The sequence below is a fragment of the Engraulis encrasicolus genome, chromosome 1 (genome assembly GCF_034702125.1).
Source record: "Engraulis encrasicolus isolate BLACKSEA-1 chromosome 1, IST_EnEncr_1.0, whole genome shotgun sequence".
Classification (NCBI taxonomy): Eukaryota; Metazoa; Chordata; class Actinopteri; order Clupeiformes; family Engraulidae; genus Engraulis; species Engraulis encrasicolus.
The window spans coordinates 13810475-13827974 of NC_085857.1; the positions used below are offsets into that span (position 1 = coordinate 13810475).

General features: G+C 42.9%; 1 protein-coding gene across 1 annotated transcript in view; it reads right to left on the reverse strand.

The window, feature by feature from the left end:
* Positions 1 to 10100, reverse strand: part of LOC134445957 (uncharacterized) — a 15189-nt gene extending 5089 nt beyond the window's left edge. Inside the window, exons 1-7 of the mRNA XM_063195132.1 lie at positions 9996 to 10100; positions 8622 to 8682; positions 7029 to 7997; positions 5765 to 6027; positions 5479 to 5640; positions 4381 to 4473; positions 1886 to 2002 (exon numbers count right to left, since the gene is read on the reverse strand). Coding sequence (XP_063051202.1) covers positions 1886 to 2002; positions 4381 to 4473; positions 5479 to 5640; positions 5765 to 6027; positions 7029 to 7997; positions 8622 to 8682; positions 9996 to 10100 — 1770 coding nt within the window. The remainder of the gene's footprint in view (positions 1 to 1885; positions 2003 to 4380; positions 4474 to 5478; positions 5641 to 5764; positions 6028 to 7028; positions 7998 to 8621; positions 8683 to 9995) is intronic.
* Positions 10101 to 17500: the final 7400 nt, after the last annotated feature.

Below are 17500 nucleotides of genomic sequence, written 5' to 3' on the forward strand. Positions count from 1 at the left end.
AGCAAAATGAAAACATGAAACTTTAGGGCAATAAAAATTATCATTCTTGGGCACCCACTTGTGACATAGATAGACTGTACAACACTGTTTACTGATGAATTTTTTTTAAACAAACAAAAACGTAGGTGCAGGGCATAGATCAGGCCAAATAAAACAACAAGAGCGGCTGCCCAATATTTGTATAGCAGCAACAGCCTTTTCAAGGGTATTGATACAATCAATCCGGAAAGTTTTCACAGCGCTTCATTTTATTATCTTACAGCCTTATTTCAAATGCTACAAATGAATCTCTTGTCAAAATCCTACACAAAAAAATCCGTTATGACCATAAAAATAGAAAACAAAGAAATCATATTTACAAAAGTATTCACAGCCTTTGCTCAATACTTTGTAGAACCACCGTTGGCAGCAACTACATTCATTTTTTTTCATTTCGAAATGAAAAGGGAGGTCATCGGTGTGTGTTTCAACCTTTCAGTACATTGAAATGGCTGAAATAGATGGGTGTGAGTTTTGAATGAAATCCTATGGACAGTATCATGATCTGCTTCTGTAGTCACAGTGCATGTTGACATGCATGCTTCTTTAGGTGTAATTCAGATTTCCAATGTTGACGGCATTCATACATCCCCAAACAATGTCAGTCCCACTACCATGCTTGACTAGCCAGATGATGCACATTTTTTTTGTAAAATTCACTTGTTTACCACCACACATGCTTAACACCATCTAAAGCAAATTTGTTTATCTTGGTCTGATCAGACCACACGGCATGGTTCCAGTGATCCATATCCTTGGTCTGTTCATCTCTCTTGAGACGAAGATAAACAAATTTGCTTTAGATGGCGTCAAGCATGTGTGGTGGTAAACAAGTGAGTTTTACACAAAAAGTGCATCATCTGACTAGTCAAGCATGGTTGTGGGACTGACATGGTTTGGCGATGTATGGATGCAGTCAACATTGGAAATATGAATTACACCTAAAGAAGCATGCATGTCAACATGCACTGTGACTACATAAGCGGATCATGATGCTCTCCATAGGATTTCATTCAAAAATCACACCCATCTATTTTAGCCAGGTGCAGACTCAATATGTATACGAAGGGTTGAAACACACGCCGATGACCTCCCATTTAATCCCTTTTCATTTTGAAATGAAAAAATGAATGTAGTTGCTGCCAAAGGTGGTTCTACAAAGTATTAAGCAAAGGCTGTGAATACTTTTGTAAATATGACAAAACTGTCAAGACAACTTGTTTTTCACATGGTCATAACGGATTTTTTTGTGTAGGATTTTGACAACAGATTCATTTGTAGCATTTGGAATAAGGCTGTAAGATAATAAAATGTGAAAAAAGTGAAGCGCTGTGAATACTTTCCGGATTGACTGTACGTATACCAGCCCAAACTTTTTCATCCCTAATTTTCATTTTCACAACAGGGTTGGAACATCAGGCAAAATGAATCATGAAACTTTAGGGCAATAAAAATCATTTTTCTTGGGCACCCACTTGTACCGTAGATAGACCTGTACAACACTGTTTACTGACGACAATTTTTAAACAAACAAATATTCTAGGTGCAGGGCATAGATCAGGCCAAACAAAAGAACAATAGCAGCTGCCCAATATTTAAGCGACAGTGAAAGTTCTGCATCTGATAGATGAAAGATTCATCCTGTTCAAACACCAAGTTCTAACTCATTCTTGAGTGACAGCAATTTTGGCTTAATCTGACGCCTTCCATCATCGAGGTTCAGGAGGACAACCTGAATAAACTCAAAGAAACCCTTAAGCTTTGCAGGGTACTCTAGGTGCAGGGCATAGATCAGACCAAACAAAAGAACAAGTGCATCTACCCAATATTTGTGTGAAAGAACCACCTGGTCCTCCAGAATGACTGTAACGTGCTGCGGGTTAAACGGTACTGCAGATGGATTGTCTTCGGTAAGTGCAAGGAGTGTGACGGCTCCTGTTTGGGATTCCTCGAAGTCGACTTCCTAACAATTACAAACAAAGCAACGGAACGCAAAAAGGTAAGTATACAGCTCCAGGCCTTTTTATTAGAATACCATGAAAAAGTTGATTTATTTCCATAATTCCATCAATAATGTTTAACTGTCATGGTTTGTAGATTCATGGCCCAGTAGTTTAACTATTCCAATCATTAAATTGTTTATTTTTACACATTTTGGTCTTCCAGCTCAAAAAAACCATGAATTGGGGAATTCACATCATTAGAATATTGTAATAAAATCACAATTTTCTTCATCAAAATTTGTTTCACATCAGTGCACATCAAATCAGTTGAACTTTGGTACTTTCTACACAACATGCAATGTTCACTACTTGGTTAGGACTCTCTCTGTCTTAATATTATTAATAATAACGGCCATGATGCGTTTAACATTGAAGTCAATGGCTGAAACAGTGCATGGGAGTAATGGAAGGCCAGATATCCTTGATGCTTTGCCGTCAGCTGTTTTTGTATAGCTGACCTGGTGTCCCACACTTCACTCTTCAATATACCCTGTAGATTTCCATGCCACGTTTTGGCGCTAACTCACCAGTTTAATTCTAAATCACCAGAAATGAAACCCCATTGAAAATGAATGGGGTTATCTTTCTGTTGAGTTAGAATTAAACTGGTGAGTTAACACCAAAACGTGGCATGGAAATCTACAGGGTATATTGAAGAGTGAAGTGTGGGGCACCAGGTCAACAAACAAGAACAGCTGACAGCAAAGCATCAAGGATATCTGGGCTTCCATAACTCCCATGCACTGTTTTTGCCATTGACTTCAATGTTAAACGCATCATGACCATTATGAAGACAGAGAATGTCCTAACCAAGTATTGACCATTGCATGTTATGTAGAAAGTACCAAATTTCAACTGATTTAATGTGACCCGAATTTTGATGAAGAAAAATGTGATTTTATAACAATATTGTAATAATGCGAATTCCCCAATTCATGGTTTTTTTGAGCTGGAAGGCCAACGTATATAAAAAGAAAAAAAATAATGATTGGAATAGTTACAAAACTGGGCCATGAATCTACAATCCATGACAGTTTAACAGTATTGATGGAACTATGGAAATAAATCAACTTTTTCATGGTATTCTAATAAAAAGGCCTGGAGCTGTATGTATACCAGTCCAAAGAAGTCCACTGAAGTCGCACAGGTGTTGCTGCTCATTCAGGATGTCATATCAAGGTGAGGTGTGGCAAGAGGGTTTCTCCCAGCAGTGTCCAGAGTTTACAAGTGATACCATGGCACATATTAGTATAATAGGAGATGATAGATGCCAGCCATAGGAGAGTTTCCAACCTGGCAGCAGATCGCCATCTTCTTTGTACTAGGTGGCTCAGGAAGCACAGAGCCCCCACAAAATGAGCTTTGCAAGTGACTGTTGTTCAAACTTCTGCCCAAATGATTAGGAATAGACTACATGAGGTGGGTATGAGACCCGATGCTTGGGGCCTTTGGTTAAAGCCCATCACAGTGGAGCGTCATTTGCACATGTGAAAATTGGCATGTTTACCACTGGTGACCTTCACTGACCACAGATGAGAGCCGGTACACAATGAGGACATGAAAGCAACATGACAGAGTCTGGAGATGCCATGGAGAATGTCATGCTGCCTGCAACCTCATTTATGAGGAGCACTGTGCACCAGTGTCGTACATGACATTTTTCATGTTCTCTAGCACCATACTTCACAGTAACTAGCTGTAACCATAGCTGCCACTTATGGAGTATCTTCCTGATCATAAGGGCATGTTCCCTGGTATCACCTGTGAGCTCTAGACTCTGGACATTGCTGGGAGACACCACAAACATTCTTGCCACGCCTCACCTTGATGTGGCATCTTGGATGAGCAGCACTACCTCAGCGACTTCAGTGGGTGATTAACACTGCCTTATGGTACCGGCAGGTGCGAAAGAGTCAGAATGCAAAACTGACCAAAAAAAAGCTGAAAACCTAACCAACACAAACTTGATCCAGTCAGCTGATCATACGACAAGTACACAGGTCTAGTGGTTACTAAGAGTAGTTGGAAGGAAACTTTTGCAAGGTCAAAAGTAAAAGTAAAAAAGAAAAACACAATTGATTCAACCAGTGCTGCTTCCTAACTGGACAGGCTGATTTCATAGAGGTATGAATACCTTGTAAAAGCAATGCATTATTTTGATGCTCCCTTTAATTTCTTGAACAGTGAATATCCACATTGAGATTGTATAGAGGATGCGTGTATGCATGCGGATACACACACGTGTACATAGATTGTCAAGTCAAAAATTGCAGCATGATGGTAAGAACGACATAAAAGCATGAGGTCTGAAAGTGCTGTTAATGAATGAACGGCATACCTTGCAGCTCTTGAAAATCTCCGACGCATCTTCTTTGAGATACAGGGCCAGGCCAAACAGGACAGCAGTTCTGGTTGCCTGGATGTCATTATCCTGTTGAGTGTTATGACAAAGAGCTTTGTAAGGTTCTACAACTACACCAACTATACTCCTGATCAAACAGATGTTTTTTTTCAGGACAGTGAAAAGCAGTATTGTTCTACTGAATAACCCCAGTTAGTACCACAGTGATGGGGGCTCTCTTCATCGTAAGGGGTGCCCACTGCAACACCTAAACATTAGCCTAACCTGGTACGACACCACAGCATTTTTTTAGACAGATGTGGCAACAACCTTCACTCACTCCTTGATGTATGACATCTGTCGCTGTGGTGGTATGATCTTAAACAAACGGTGCAGCATACTTCCACAATGAAATGTGAAATCCATACCACCCTGTGCCTTTTGCTTGCTCCCAGCCAGACACAATGTTACTCCTATTAGAATGTATGAAGCTAGCCTGAGATCAAACACTTCCTTCTTATACATTAATATGACCAGTTACACAGTTTCTATGCTACAAAAATGGCCCAATAATGAAAGGCGTAGAAACACCTTGTGTGCACGCAGCCAGGGGTGTTCACAAATGAGAAACCAATGTACTATAGTGGCCATTGTAGCATAGAAAATATAGGCCTACATGTTTTGTGTGGCTTGGTTCAATGTAAATAGAGAAAAGGTACAATAGTTTGGTCAGACCTAACTTCAGCCTTCAAAAATGCCAGCGGCCATGCTGAGCCTAGCTACATACTAAAAGGAGTAACATTATGTCTGGCAGACTGAGAGCACGCACAAAGCTGAAAGAGGTATCAGCTTGTCTCAACTCAGAGAAGACATTTAATTATGGAAGTACGGTGGACTGTTCCTTTAATGAGTCTTCACACTTTACTTAATATGCAAGTCCTTGGTCAATAAAATTACCTAACAACTCATCTATGTTCAGTTATCTGAGCATCTTCACAGACCACACATTTATACAGAGATGCAAAACGTAGGAATATGGTCATGGATGTAATTACAAAACTTGTTTGATGCCTATCCTATATTCATGACACTTACCTGTTTACTGTAATCAGAAAGAAGCGCAGCCATTTTCTTGCCCAAGGTTCCCGTCTGCTTCTCTTTGTAGAGGTTCAGGAGCTGTGGAGTGTATTTGTCCAGTGCCGCGAAGAAGTTGAAGGGGAGGTTTTGGTTCGTGATGCGATGGACCTCCTTGTAAAGCTGTGGAAACAACAAGACAAACAAGACAAAAAATAAACAAAAAACAAAACATAGAATTTTGAAATGCCTGTATAACTGTTACATATACATATATACAGTAACTAACAATCAGCTTTCAACTTACCTGGGCTTCACAGAAGAGGGCAGGCCACCGCTCCCTCAGCTCTGCAATAGGCCTTGGACTGTTGATTATTTCCTCACGTCTCAACGCGAATGTTCTCTGCATGAGCAAGAAGATGAGTGGTCCATCTCTTTCGGCAGGAGCTTTCTGAAACTCGCTATGGAGTTCATTTCTTTGAGCCTCCAAGCTGTCCTTGCTTTCACCGGCGGGATAATTTGGTATGTAATTAATCTCTCCCCGTCTGGGGCGCTTGATTTGAGAGTGGGCTGATGGAGCAGTGGGGTGAAGTCGACTACGCTTTCCTGCATTCACTGACACCTCTTTCAGGCCTGCTCTGCTAAGTTTCGTACGGTAGTTGCCCATCTTAAAGAAAAGGCTGTTTTTCCAGGCATCATATCCTGTTCCGGTCTTCTCTTTCAGACACGGATGCTTTTTCACTAAAGCCTCAGCAGCTTGGCGAATTTGTTTGCCACTTGGGTACCCAGCATATTTATACATCTCTATAGCCATTGCCTCCAATATGTTGTGTTTCTGATCTTTAGTTAGCTTCAGGGGCTTTGCTTCCTTCTCATAGGCTGTATTGCCCTGACTCAGAATATATTCAACTTCATAGGTAAACGATGGCACAGTGAAGTACTCTGGCCAGACCTCAGTCCTACAGCTTCTCTCCGGTGAGGAAAGAATAACGGTGTCATCTGTACTGATGGAGCTGACATCTAAGTCTACGGGGCTGAGATTCAATTCTATGACGTGAATCACTTTGACAGTTGCAATGGATGGGAGGCTATCAATGCTGACGAGGTTGCAAAATGCATTAAAATCTGGGTCTTCATACTGAAGTCTGAAGTCGTACACAAGCCCAAATCTTGTTTTAATTTCTGAAACTAGTTCGTCAACTGTACTGGGTCGAGATGGCAAGACAAGAATTTCAGCGTTGTCATCAGCCAAAATGACGCGCAACTTCAGGGGTGAGGCCATCGGTACAACAGGAATTGCCTTGAACAAACAAACACAAGCAAACAATATTATGAGACAAAAATGCAAAAAATGTGCTGGTGCATACATTGCCCACAAATCTCTGTCTCACACTATAGCCTTCAAAAACAATCACACCTCATGTCTCTGACGCACGCGCCCATGCGCATGCGCGCATGCACACACACACACAAGCAATCTTCATCAGAGACGGGGATGAAATGTTTAGGTGTAAGAATGAGTCTATCAGACACTCTATAAGCATACAAGGGTGTCTGATCTTTCAGTTCACGGACATAGCGAACAACATGGCTATTTCCATCAGTAACAGTCAATTCGAATGACCGTAAATGCTCAACATACCATGCATCATAATCCTTCAGCACAACAGTGATTTCATTTGCAAGCAGTAGTATGTTCGTAATTTCTTTAAATTCTGGCAAGGAGTTTTGAACACCAGTGCAGACAAACATGCCAACCGCAAATGATGTTCCATCAATGTTTACTCGATTTGTACTAAGGACAGTCAAGTCGTCCACAGTCTGTGAAACACTGGCTTGTACCTCAGGCGGTAAGGTGTCAATGAAGGCTGATTTGACTTGAGACATCTCAATTGGTGGTTTGAAAAATTTGGGTGATGATAAGTGGTATGTCATCATCAGTTGATGTCTCTCTGCACATGTTTTTAACACATTTTTGAAGTTGTTAGCCTCATGTATGATCCTTTTAAAAATCCTGTGTTTCCCCTCAAATCTCATTGTCCATAGATGGACAAGGGGCCCAAAGCATCGAATGAGGTGAGGATAATGCTCCAGGAAATGGTGTTTTGGCCTCAACATTAAATTAGGAAACACCTCCTGGAGTATCTGTCTGTGCTCTGAGATTTTGCAGGACATGTACTGCAATGTTTCTTCTGTGAATTTGTGACACATGGCAAGATCTACCACATCTTTTAATGCCATTAGTATTTCCCAAAACCTGTCCCCATCTGGAATTTTGGAACCAATAATTACAGGAAGTAATCGCAAAAGAGCATGATTCTCATGCCCATTACCCCCAATTGTTCCTCGAGATGAAAAACTTGCAGTAACTGGATGAGGACGGTCTACTTTGTCATTGTGCTGATAAGGAAATGTCTTAATTGCCTGATTTAGATCGTTAAGAGTGAAGTGTTTCACTGAAATCATACCTTGCAAGCAAAGGGCCAACTCCACAGGCACTACACCTTCCAGGAGGTCATGCAGCAGGTCTGGTGGAAACCCTGTGATGGTGTGGAAATACACAAGCTCATCAGACAAAACACAAGTGCCTTTGACACCATATGTTTCCCCAACATTTTCATTTTCCTGAATCTGTTGTGTGAGGTGGTCATGTTGGTCTATTGACCTCATCTGGCAAGCATCAGTGGTTGCATCCAATGTCTGTACATCAGTTTTGGAGTAAAGACAAAAACGACAACTATAGACAGACCTAAAACTTTGGTTAAAACCAGCCATCCCATGAGCCGCGAGGTTGTCTGACACAACAGAGAAAACTGTCCCTTTTATGGAGTCACCTAAAGTTTCAATGTAGACGCCATCCTGTTCAAGAATCTTTAAATCATTCAGCAGTGGTGCAAAAACTTTTGCATATCCAAATCTTTGGACATCTTTTGAATTGCACAACATTGCAAGCTGAATGGTGTGTAGGGCAGAGCGATATTTAACTGGCAAGTTTGCCAGGGACCAGTACACTGCACACATTTTGTAATATCCCCTTGACGTGCCAAGAGGACAAGCAATTTCAAGGTCGTCTGCATACAGAATCAAGGCAAACTTAACACCTCCTTCCGCAAAGAGCATATTGCCCTGATAATAAGAGCCATCAACATGTGATGCAAACTCACCAGGATTTGCGGTTCTTGGTTGAAATGCAATGTCTGCAATATCCGGCTTTTTCATCAATTCCTGTAAGGACGAGAGAAGAGGCACATAAACACATTTTCTTTGGGTACCATCAATAAGGTACTCAATGGGTTTGATATGTGGAAACCTCTGCTGTACATATGACTTTCTCCTCTTGGCTGTTGACAGCAGACCTTCACTTTTCACTGATCTGTGTAAGATGTTACACTCTGAAACTGCTTGCACAATTGAAGTGACAATTGTGTCAGTAACAGGGCAATTGTGCTTTTTCAGACTGTCACCAATTACTTTCTTCAGGATGGGTTCAGAGAGAGTAAAGAGCTGATCAATGTGCTCAACAATTTCTTGTGTTGCTCTATTACTAACATGAAGAATCGATTCCATCTTCAAAAAGAAGGCAGCCAAATTATATTCCAATTTCTGATCCAATGCATCAGTGTCATCTACTTCGTAGTGAAAGGGTTCCTCCTCATCGAATTCATCAGACCCTTCCTCACTGACACAATTTTGAGGAGGGTCAGACGAAATCGGCTGAACCAGCTCAGGTGCATAGTCTGAAGAATTACTATGTTCCCTGTGTTTGTGCGATCGAAATGTAGAATGCACATTTGAGGTAAATGTGCAGTCTTTGAATGGACACGGGACTATTTGTTTTTGTTGTAAATGTCTACCGAGGTGGAGAAACATGTCACGTTCAACAAACGGCTGTCTAAATTCACAAAGTGGGCATTTGAAAACCCTACTACCAACTTCCCTCCCAGACCTCGGCGTTGCATGATCGTGCACTCGAGACATATGAACCTTTAGCGAATTGAAGGTTCTGAAATTGCACATGCAATGGTAAAAGGGGCATGGTAATGGGCATGTTGCAGAGTACTGGCCATGTAATAGTCTGTAATGACTCATTAACCGCACTTTAACGGCAGTAGAAAAACCACACAACTTGCATTTCCACATTTTGGAATAGCTTGCAACAGCTTTTCAACGACAACACGGGCCTCGGGACAAATACTTAGTAATACTACTGTGACCACCGTACACAATAAGTAGTTCTACATCCATATAATGTAGGCATGTCGTGTGGAAAGCCCGACATATATCTAAATGCTTTCATATTACACGACGACGAAAAGGTTTGCTAGTTAGATAACCTCGGCGCGAGACATGTGGCTAGCATACATTGAAGCAAACTGGTTAACTGGCCACCACGCTTCGACAATATCATGACCACAACACGATGGAAACAAAATCAGACTACATGTTGCCGGCATTCCCGTGTCAGATACATGTTTGAAATTAAGCCATGAAACAGTAGTTCCTCATAAATTCACATTGCATATCGAAAGACCACAAACCTGAGACTGATACTTCGAGCTCAACTGGCGGCAGTGTGTGGTCGTCATCGATTGGTACTGTGAGTGACGTGTCGAGTCTTTCTGGCTTGCTCGCGCCAGAGCCATGTCTTATTCATGACTCTGGCTTGATCGCGCTCTGTCCACTTCGAAAGATCTGCAATCCCATTGGCTGTAGATGCATGCACCTGTCTCGAGGGATTGTTTGGCGTTGACGTTGATCCTATTGCAATGAGCACATTTTCAACTCGCCAGTCGAATAATGATTGCAATAATGCAAGAGGTTCTTCAAATTATGCAAAGCATAAATACACACTGCATTGCAGTGTATTAGACTACCAGTCAGACCATCGTGACACAGTTGTCAAATTTTGTCTTCATTTTTGCTCTTAAATGCAGTGTTTTGCATTGCTAGAAAGTCTGCTGAACGCCTCACCTCGCAAAATGTCTGTAGTAGGCCTAAACAGGTGTCAAAAATAGAAGCAGAAGGGCTATGCTAATGTTTTCTGCTTTTATATGTGATGTCACTCCAACCATGATCCATAATTCATTATGCCAACTTGAGTCTTATGAGTGACTATGTCATCAATGATGTTATAGTCACTTATAAGAAACAAGTAAATGGACTGCAAAATCAAAATGAGTGCACTTCACTTTCAATAGTTAAGTAATCTTCACTTTCGGCTGCTTTTAAGTGATGTTAACATGAATCATTTTTTGAGATAGATCATCAGGTTTTACAGTGTAGAAAGAGATATGCCAATGTAATAGGTTGCTATGGGCACCTAACATGACCAGGTTCCGGTCTGCCTAAAGGGGCGTGTCATAATACTCCTATCATTGAATAGAACAGTCCTTAGGTCTGCCTTGGTCTGCCTAAAGGGGGATTTCCCCCCCTCCCCCTTGCAATAATAGAACCCGGAAACAATGGGCCAATGGAACATCTCTCTCCCGACTCTCTCTGGCGAGAGAGAGAGTTGGAGTAGGGTTGGGACTCCTGGGCTGGAAGGCCATTTGTGGGGGCTTTAGTGGTGCAGCACATTTAGTGGTTTCTTTTTTTAAGGTTTGTACTCTCCTTTGAAAATTTCTTCTTTTAATTTGTTTTTTTTTGTTCACTCATTCCTTGGCATGCGGACGTTTCGACCTTGAGGTCTTCCTCATGTTTTTACGATTTTTACGTTTTTTTTGAGAGGTGGAGGGGCTTTATTATGACAGGAAAGTGTGAGAGGAGACAGAAAGCGAGAGAGAGAGTTGGCATGCGGACGTTTTGACCTTGAGGTCTTCCTCAGATTCACCATTGCCATTGAATCTGAGAAAGACCTCAAGGTCGAAAGGTCATCATGTCAATAAATGAATAAGCATCAAAAAGAACTTAAAAGAGGAAAAATGTGTGTGAACCATCTTAAAAAAGGTCATTCTTTTTTCGTTCAGCTCCAGGGATTGTGCCCAAAGTAAGCCACAAGCAGCAAGTTGTGTACACCAGAGGTCTGTGCTGGGCGCAGCTCTACTCCTTCGTGTTATGCTCCACAAAAGTTCTATGACCTTGGTCTCCAAACAAAGGCCGGCGGGCCAAATCCGGCCCGGGCATGGCAAACATTTTGTGTAGTGCTACGAAGCATTGCTACTTTTGCTAAGCAGTAGGCATGCACACTTTGCCAGTTTGATGCATTCTGGTTAGAATTTTCGAACCACAATGCATCAAATTGTCAAAGGGCGCATGCTCGCTGCTTAGCAAAAGCAGCACTGTTTAATCACGAACGAGCCTAGTATCACTCCACAGAAAACAGGGGCTAGACTAGTAGTGGAGCCAATCCTTTGGCAGAAGTACGGATGGCGCGCGAGGCTAGTCTTTCATCCCCCGCAAACCCAAACCTTAAAAAAAAACTAACAAGACACTTTGACAGAAAATGATTAAAAGAGGGGAAAATGAAGAAAAAAATTAATGAATGAATGAATGAATTAACAAATATAGTACAGGAGATTAAAGGCTGAAAAAAAGTGACTGTTAATTTATTCCTTCCTTTGGGGACTCATTAATTTATTTATTCATTTTGTAATGACTATGCTACAAAGACAAGGAGGCAGAGACCACGTTAGGCCTATACAATATTAGAAGTAGGTTACTGGCCCTGCCGTAGTCAAACGGTAGGGCACTCGTCTACCATGCGGCTGACCCGGGTTCGATTCCCGGCCCGGGTCCTTTGCCGGCCCTTCCCCGTCTCTCTCTCCCCACTCGCTTCCTGTCACCACCTTCACTGTCCTATCATAGATAAAGTCAAAAAGAAGTAGGCTACTGTACTGCTAACCTACCCATACACTACAGAAGAATGAACCTCTCTTAATGTTTATACGTAAGGAGGTGCTTATACATTAATACATATTAATATTCAAAGCTATTAAAGATATAGTCACATGCCTTTTACATTCCTGTCACAGTGCATTTTTTTTCTTACGTGTAAAGCCCCCTCTTACCTGTGACCAAGACAGGTCACGTCCCCCCAGGTCTGAAGCTCATACACTAGTTTAAGTAAAAACTGCAAAGAGATGCCCATTATGATAAAGGTTGCCTCTCCGGAAGTTGGATCTTGGAGTTAAAAGAAAAAAGGGAACAAAAAAGGGAGGAAAAGAAAAAGGAAGAACAAGCGTTGGAGAAAGGGAATGAAATGACAAGGGATATGAAGAGCCACAGTAGACTTGTAAGTATGCACTAAAGCAGTAGCCTCGCGAGCCATCCTACCTACTTCCGCCAAAGGATTGGCTCCACTACGGTAGTCTGGCCATGCTTCTCTGTGGAGTGCCTGGAGCAGTAGGATTTTGATCGCAACGCCCCCCCCAGAAAACAGCCGATAAGCGAATAAGCGCCCCACGTGGGGGCGAAAGGGGGAGGACGCTTGTGACAATGACGTACACATCTGCGCCAGAGCCATTGGTCTGCGCTATGTTTTTGTTGAGTAACTGCCGGCGACTGGGTGAGAGGTGTCCAATAATTTCAAACCATAACTGAGTGCAAACTTCCTGCTTCCTGCAATCGCTTCAGAGCAAACAAATGCCAGACCATAAATACGAAATGAAATGGTAGTATTATGGGATGGTCAGGACCAGGCTACTAAAGCAGTGGTTCTCAAACTTTTTTGAACAAACGCCCCCTGGACCTCATCCTAAGCCTCCCAACGCCCCCTTGACCTCATCACATGCATGCCAACGCGCCCTCCCCCCCTTTAGTATTAAAAAAAATCTAATGGACTAATGCTCCCACTGACAACTAAGCCCCACCCCCACTTCAACTGTATCCTTCTCAACGCCCCCCTAGGGCTCCCCATCGCCCTCTACGGGACTGTGTCACCCCCGGGACTCACTAATTCGACGCCCTTTCGGTACTTCAGTCTTACGTCATACGACCCTAACCCTACTCTTAAACCTAAACCTAAACCTAAACCTAAACCTAACCCTAACCTTAACGCTAAACCTAACCCTAACCCTTGTTTGAAATGTTTGATTACCATGTGATGTACCGAAAGGGCGTCAAACTAGTGGGTCCCTGTCACCCCCGTTGAGAAACACTACACTAAAGGTAGACATGAAGGAGAGAATGAATGAATTAAGACAGAAAGAGGAAAAAGAGCAAGAGCGAGAGCGAGAAGAAGGAGTGAGAGAATAGGAGGGGGGGATGGAGAGAAGGAGCGAGGGAATAGGAGGAGAGGGGCAAAGCGAGAGGGAACTTGTAAATACATATTGTATAGCAATGAAGGTGAAAATGTAGAATATGAAGATTCAAGAACAAGAGAGAGAGAGAGAAAGGGAATAAGAGAAGGTGAGGAGGTTGGTTGGTCACAGTGGACTTAGTTAGAAGCACACACTGTTGGTCCTGGGAGTCAAACATGACTGAGAGAACGGGGGAAAATAACATGTAAGAGAGGGAGAGAGAGAGAGATGGTGAAAAGAGTGGAGAGATGGAGGGAGGGAAAAAGAGGAGAGGAGAGGAGAGGAGAGCCAGTGTGGTCTAAATACACACTTAAGGTAGCAACAAAGGAGATAAGGTATGGAAGGAGAGAGAGAGAGAGAGAGAGAGAGAGAGAGAGAGAGAGAGAGAGAGAGAGAGAGAGAGAGAGAGAGAGAGAGAGAGAGAGATGAAAATGGAGAAGTAGAAAGGGAGGATGGGAATAAAAGAAAGAGATGAGGTTGGCCAAAGTAGACATGTACTGTAAGCACAAACGGCAGCCAGCCCTCGGAGCAAAGAAGGAACAAAGGGAAGGAAGAATGAAAGAGAAGGAGGAGGAGAGCGAGAGAGGGAAATTAAAGAAGAGAACGCAGGGAGAAATACAATACAATACAATACAATCTGTATTTTTATAGCGCAATATCATAATACAACTCAAATTGTCTCAAAGCGCTTTCAAAATACACATACATACACTTTCCCACATTCACACATCAGCTCTGGAGGCTGACGCACGGCACCTATTGTCCGGGGTTCATGTGAGAAGGCACACACACACAAGCACACACACACACACACACACACACACACACACACACACACACACACACACACACACACACACACACACACACACACACACACACACACACACACACACACACACACACACACACACACACACACACACACACACACACACGTGCACTTTCCCACATTCACACATCAGCTCTGGAGGCTGCCAGGGAATAAGTGCAAGGAAGAGGGTTGGGCTGGTTGGCCAAAATGGACTTGTAATGTCAGCACACACTGGAGCTAACATAGAGTTAGAGAAGGGATGTAGAGAGAGAGAGGGATAGAGAGACATGAGATGAATGAGGAGAGAGAGAGGAACTTTGGAACTGAGAGAAGGGAAAAGCGAGAGTGGTCTGGTAAATACACCCTGAGGGTAACAACAAAGGAGGGAATAAGATAAGGATAGGTTGGCCAGAGTAAGTAAGTACACCGAAGGGAAAAAGAGGATAGTTTGGCCAAAGCTTGTAAGAACATCGGGGCAGCAGGGCTGGAATGGTGATCTGGCATACGGGGCATTTTCCCGGTGGGCTGGAATGGTGATCTGGCATATGGGGCATTTTCTCGGTGGGCTGGAATGGTAATCTGGCATACGGGGCATTTTCCCGGTGCGTCGACAGTCCTCAGAGCAGGACCCGGTTTCTCAAAAGCATCATCGTTAACCAGTTAGCAATTTACTAGTTTCCAATGGGAAATTGCATGGCAACCAAGTAAGTTGCTAACTTAGTTAGTAATGGTGTTGTCCAGAAACACACCCCTGATCTTGTTTTGTTGTTGCTGGTGGTGGTGGTGTTATTTTGTATGCTTGTTTGATTTTGTTTCCATAGAGACCAGCTCTCAATTTATGATGGGGTGACACACTGGCCTATCTTTGAATTAGACAGTGGACAAAGCGCAATATGGGTTTTAATTTGAGTTTGAAACTTCAATTAATTTAAATGATAGAGTAAGATCAGATCATCTCCCATTGTCCACGGAGACGGATTCCTCATGGCTTTTGCCAGACTGATTGACCGAGTCAACAGTCGGCTATTCGCCCAGGCTATACCAAAGTAGGCCTATGCACCTTCCTACGCTGCCACCTTTGCAGGAATTGTCATAGCCTTTACCAAATGGTTACCAAATCTCTGAACTCTATAGGACGAGCCCCTGCATTCTGGAAAAGCAGGCGGGCTGTGTGAGGGCCTGGTCTATATAGACCAGAAAATACACACACACACACACACACACACACACACACACACACACACACACACACACACACACACACACACACACACACACACACACACACACACACACACACACACACACACACACACACACACACACACACACACACACACACACACACACAGACAAATCAAAATACATACAGACAGACATACACACACACACACACACTGACAGAAACACATGGACACACACACACACACACTATATAGACATAAACTGGAAATACCTGGGCTGGTTTTCAGTCCCAGGCCAGCCCTGGCAGTAACAGAGGAGAGATTGCAAATAAAAGGGAGAGAGGGAAAGCGAAGAAAGGGAATAAGAAGCAGGAAGAGAATGATACATGGGAATTAAAGAACATAGGGCAGTTAGAAGAGAGGGAGAAAGGAATTGAGTGAAGGAGAGGGAGGCCCACTTGTAAACACACACTGGAGTTATAGCCCTGGGAGCTCGAAATGATGGAGGGAGCGGGGGAAGAGTGTGTACAAGGGAAGAAAGAGTGTGTAAGTGTGGGAAGAGGGATGAGAGAAATGGATGGAGGGAGGGAGAGAGGGAATATGTGAAGGAGAAAGGGTTGTCTAAAGTGGAATTTTGAAATATATAAAATATATCAAATGAAAAATAAATAAATAAACACACAGAGGTAGGGGGGAGAGAAGGGGGTATAAAAAGATGCAGAGAGAGAGAGAGAGTGAGAGAGAGAGAGAGAGAGAGAGAGAGAGAGAGAGAGAGAGAGAGAGAGAGAGAGAGAGAGAGAGAGAGAGAGAGAGAGATATGAACAAGATGTGGAAAGACACAGGGGCGGATCTAGCCATTTTGGGGACCTTGGTGAAACATAAACATGGGGCCCTCAAAGTCATTATACAGACAGAAAATTCTGTGTTTTGGTGCTATTTTATTGGTTTTTTTCTCATTTATATCTTTGATTACTTTACAGAAGTGACAAATTAAGATCAAGCCTACTTTTTTGTGTGTTTACCACGGCTGGTATGACAGTTGGGGCCCCTATGGAGGCCAGATTTACATGTAATCTGGGCCCTCGGCAATTGCCTAGGTTTGCCTAATGGTAAGTCCGCCTCTGGAAAGACAGAGACAGTAGGGTTGGCCAAAGTGGACTTGTAAGCACACACCGGAGTTAGCCCTCGGAGCTTTCCTTTATGTATTTATCCTCCTCTCTTTATTCCTCCTCTTCTTGCCCTGAGCATTTTATGACTCCTTTCCACCCATCTCTCAAAAACACACACACACACGCACGCACGCACACACACACACACACACACACACACACACACACACACACACACACACACACACACACACACACACACACACACATTCAGTGAGAGTGAATGGAGAATGGCATCTAGAGTGAACAAGAGAGTAAGAGAGAGAGAGAGAGAGAGAGAGAGAGAGAGAGAGTAAGAGAGAGAGAGAGAGAGAGAGAGAGAGAGAGAGAGAATTTCAATGCCCCATTTCATTTTTTGGCCATCTCTCGCATGCCTTCTATTGTAGTGATACAGTTGGATGCCATTTCTATTTTTAGTTTTTAGGCTTTATCGCTCTCTCTCTCTCTCTCTCTCTCTCTCTCTCTCTCTCTCTCTCTCCGTATAGGTTGCTGAGCTGGGTCCTTCCTGATCCAACGCTTGAGTGCACACCAGAGAAAGAGAGATAATGGAGGGACTGATGAAAGGAAGGGGGGGGGGTACAAGAGAGGGGTTTTTTTTGGGGGGGGGGTGAAAAAGTGAAAGAACAAAACAGACAGAGT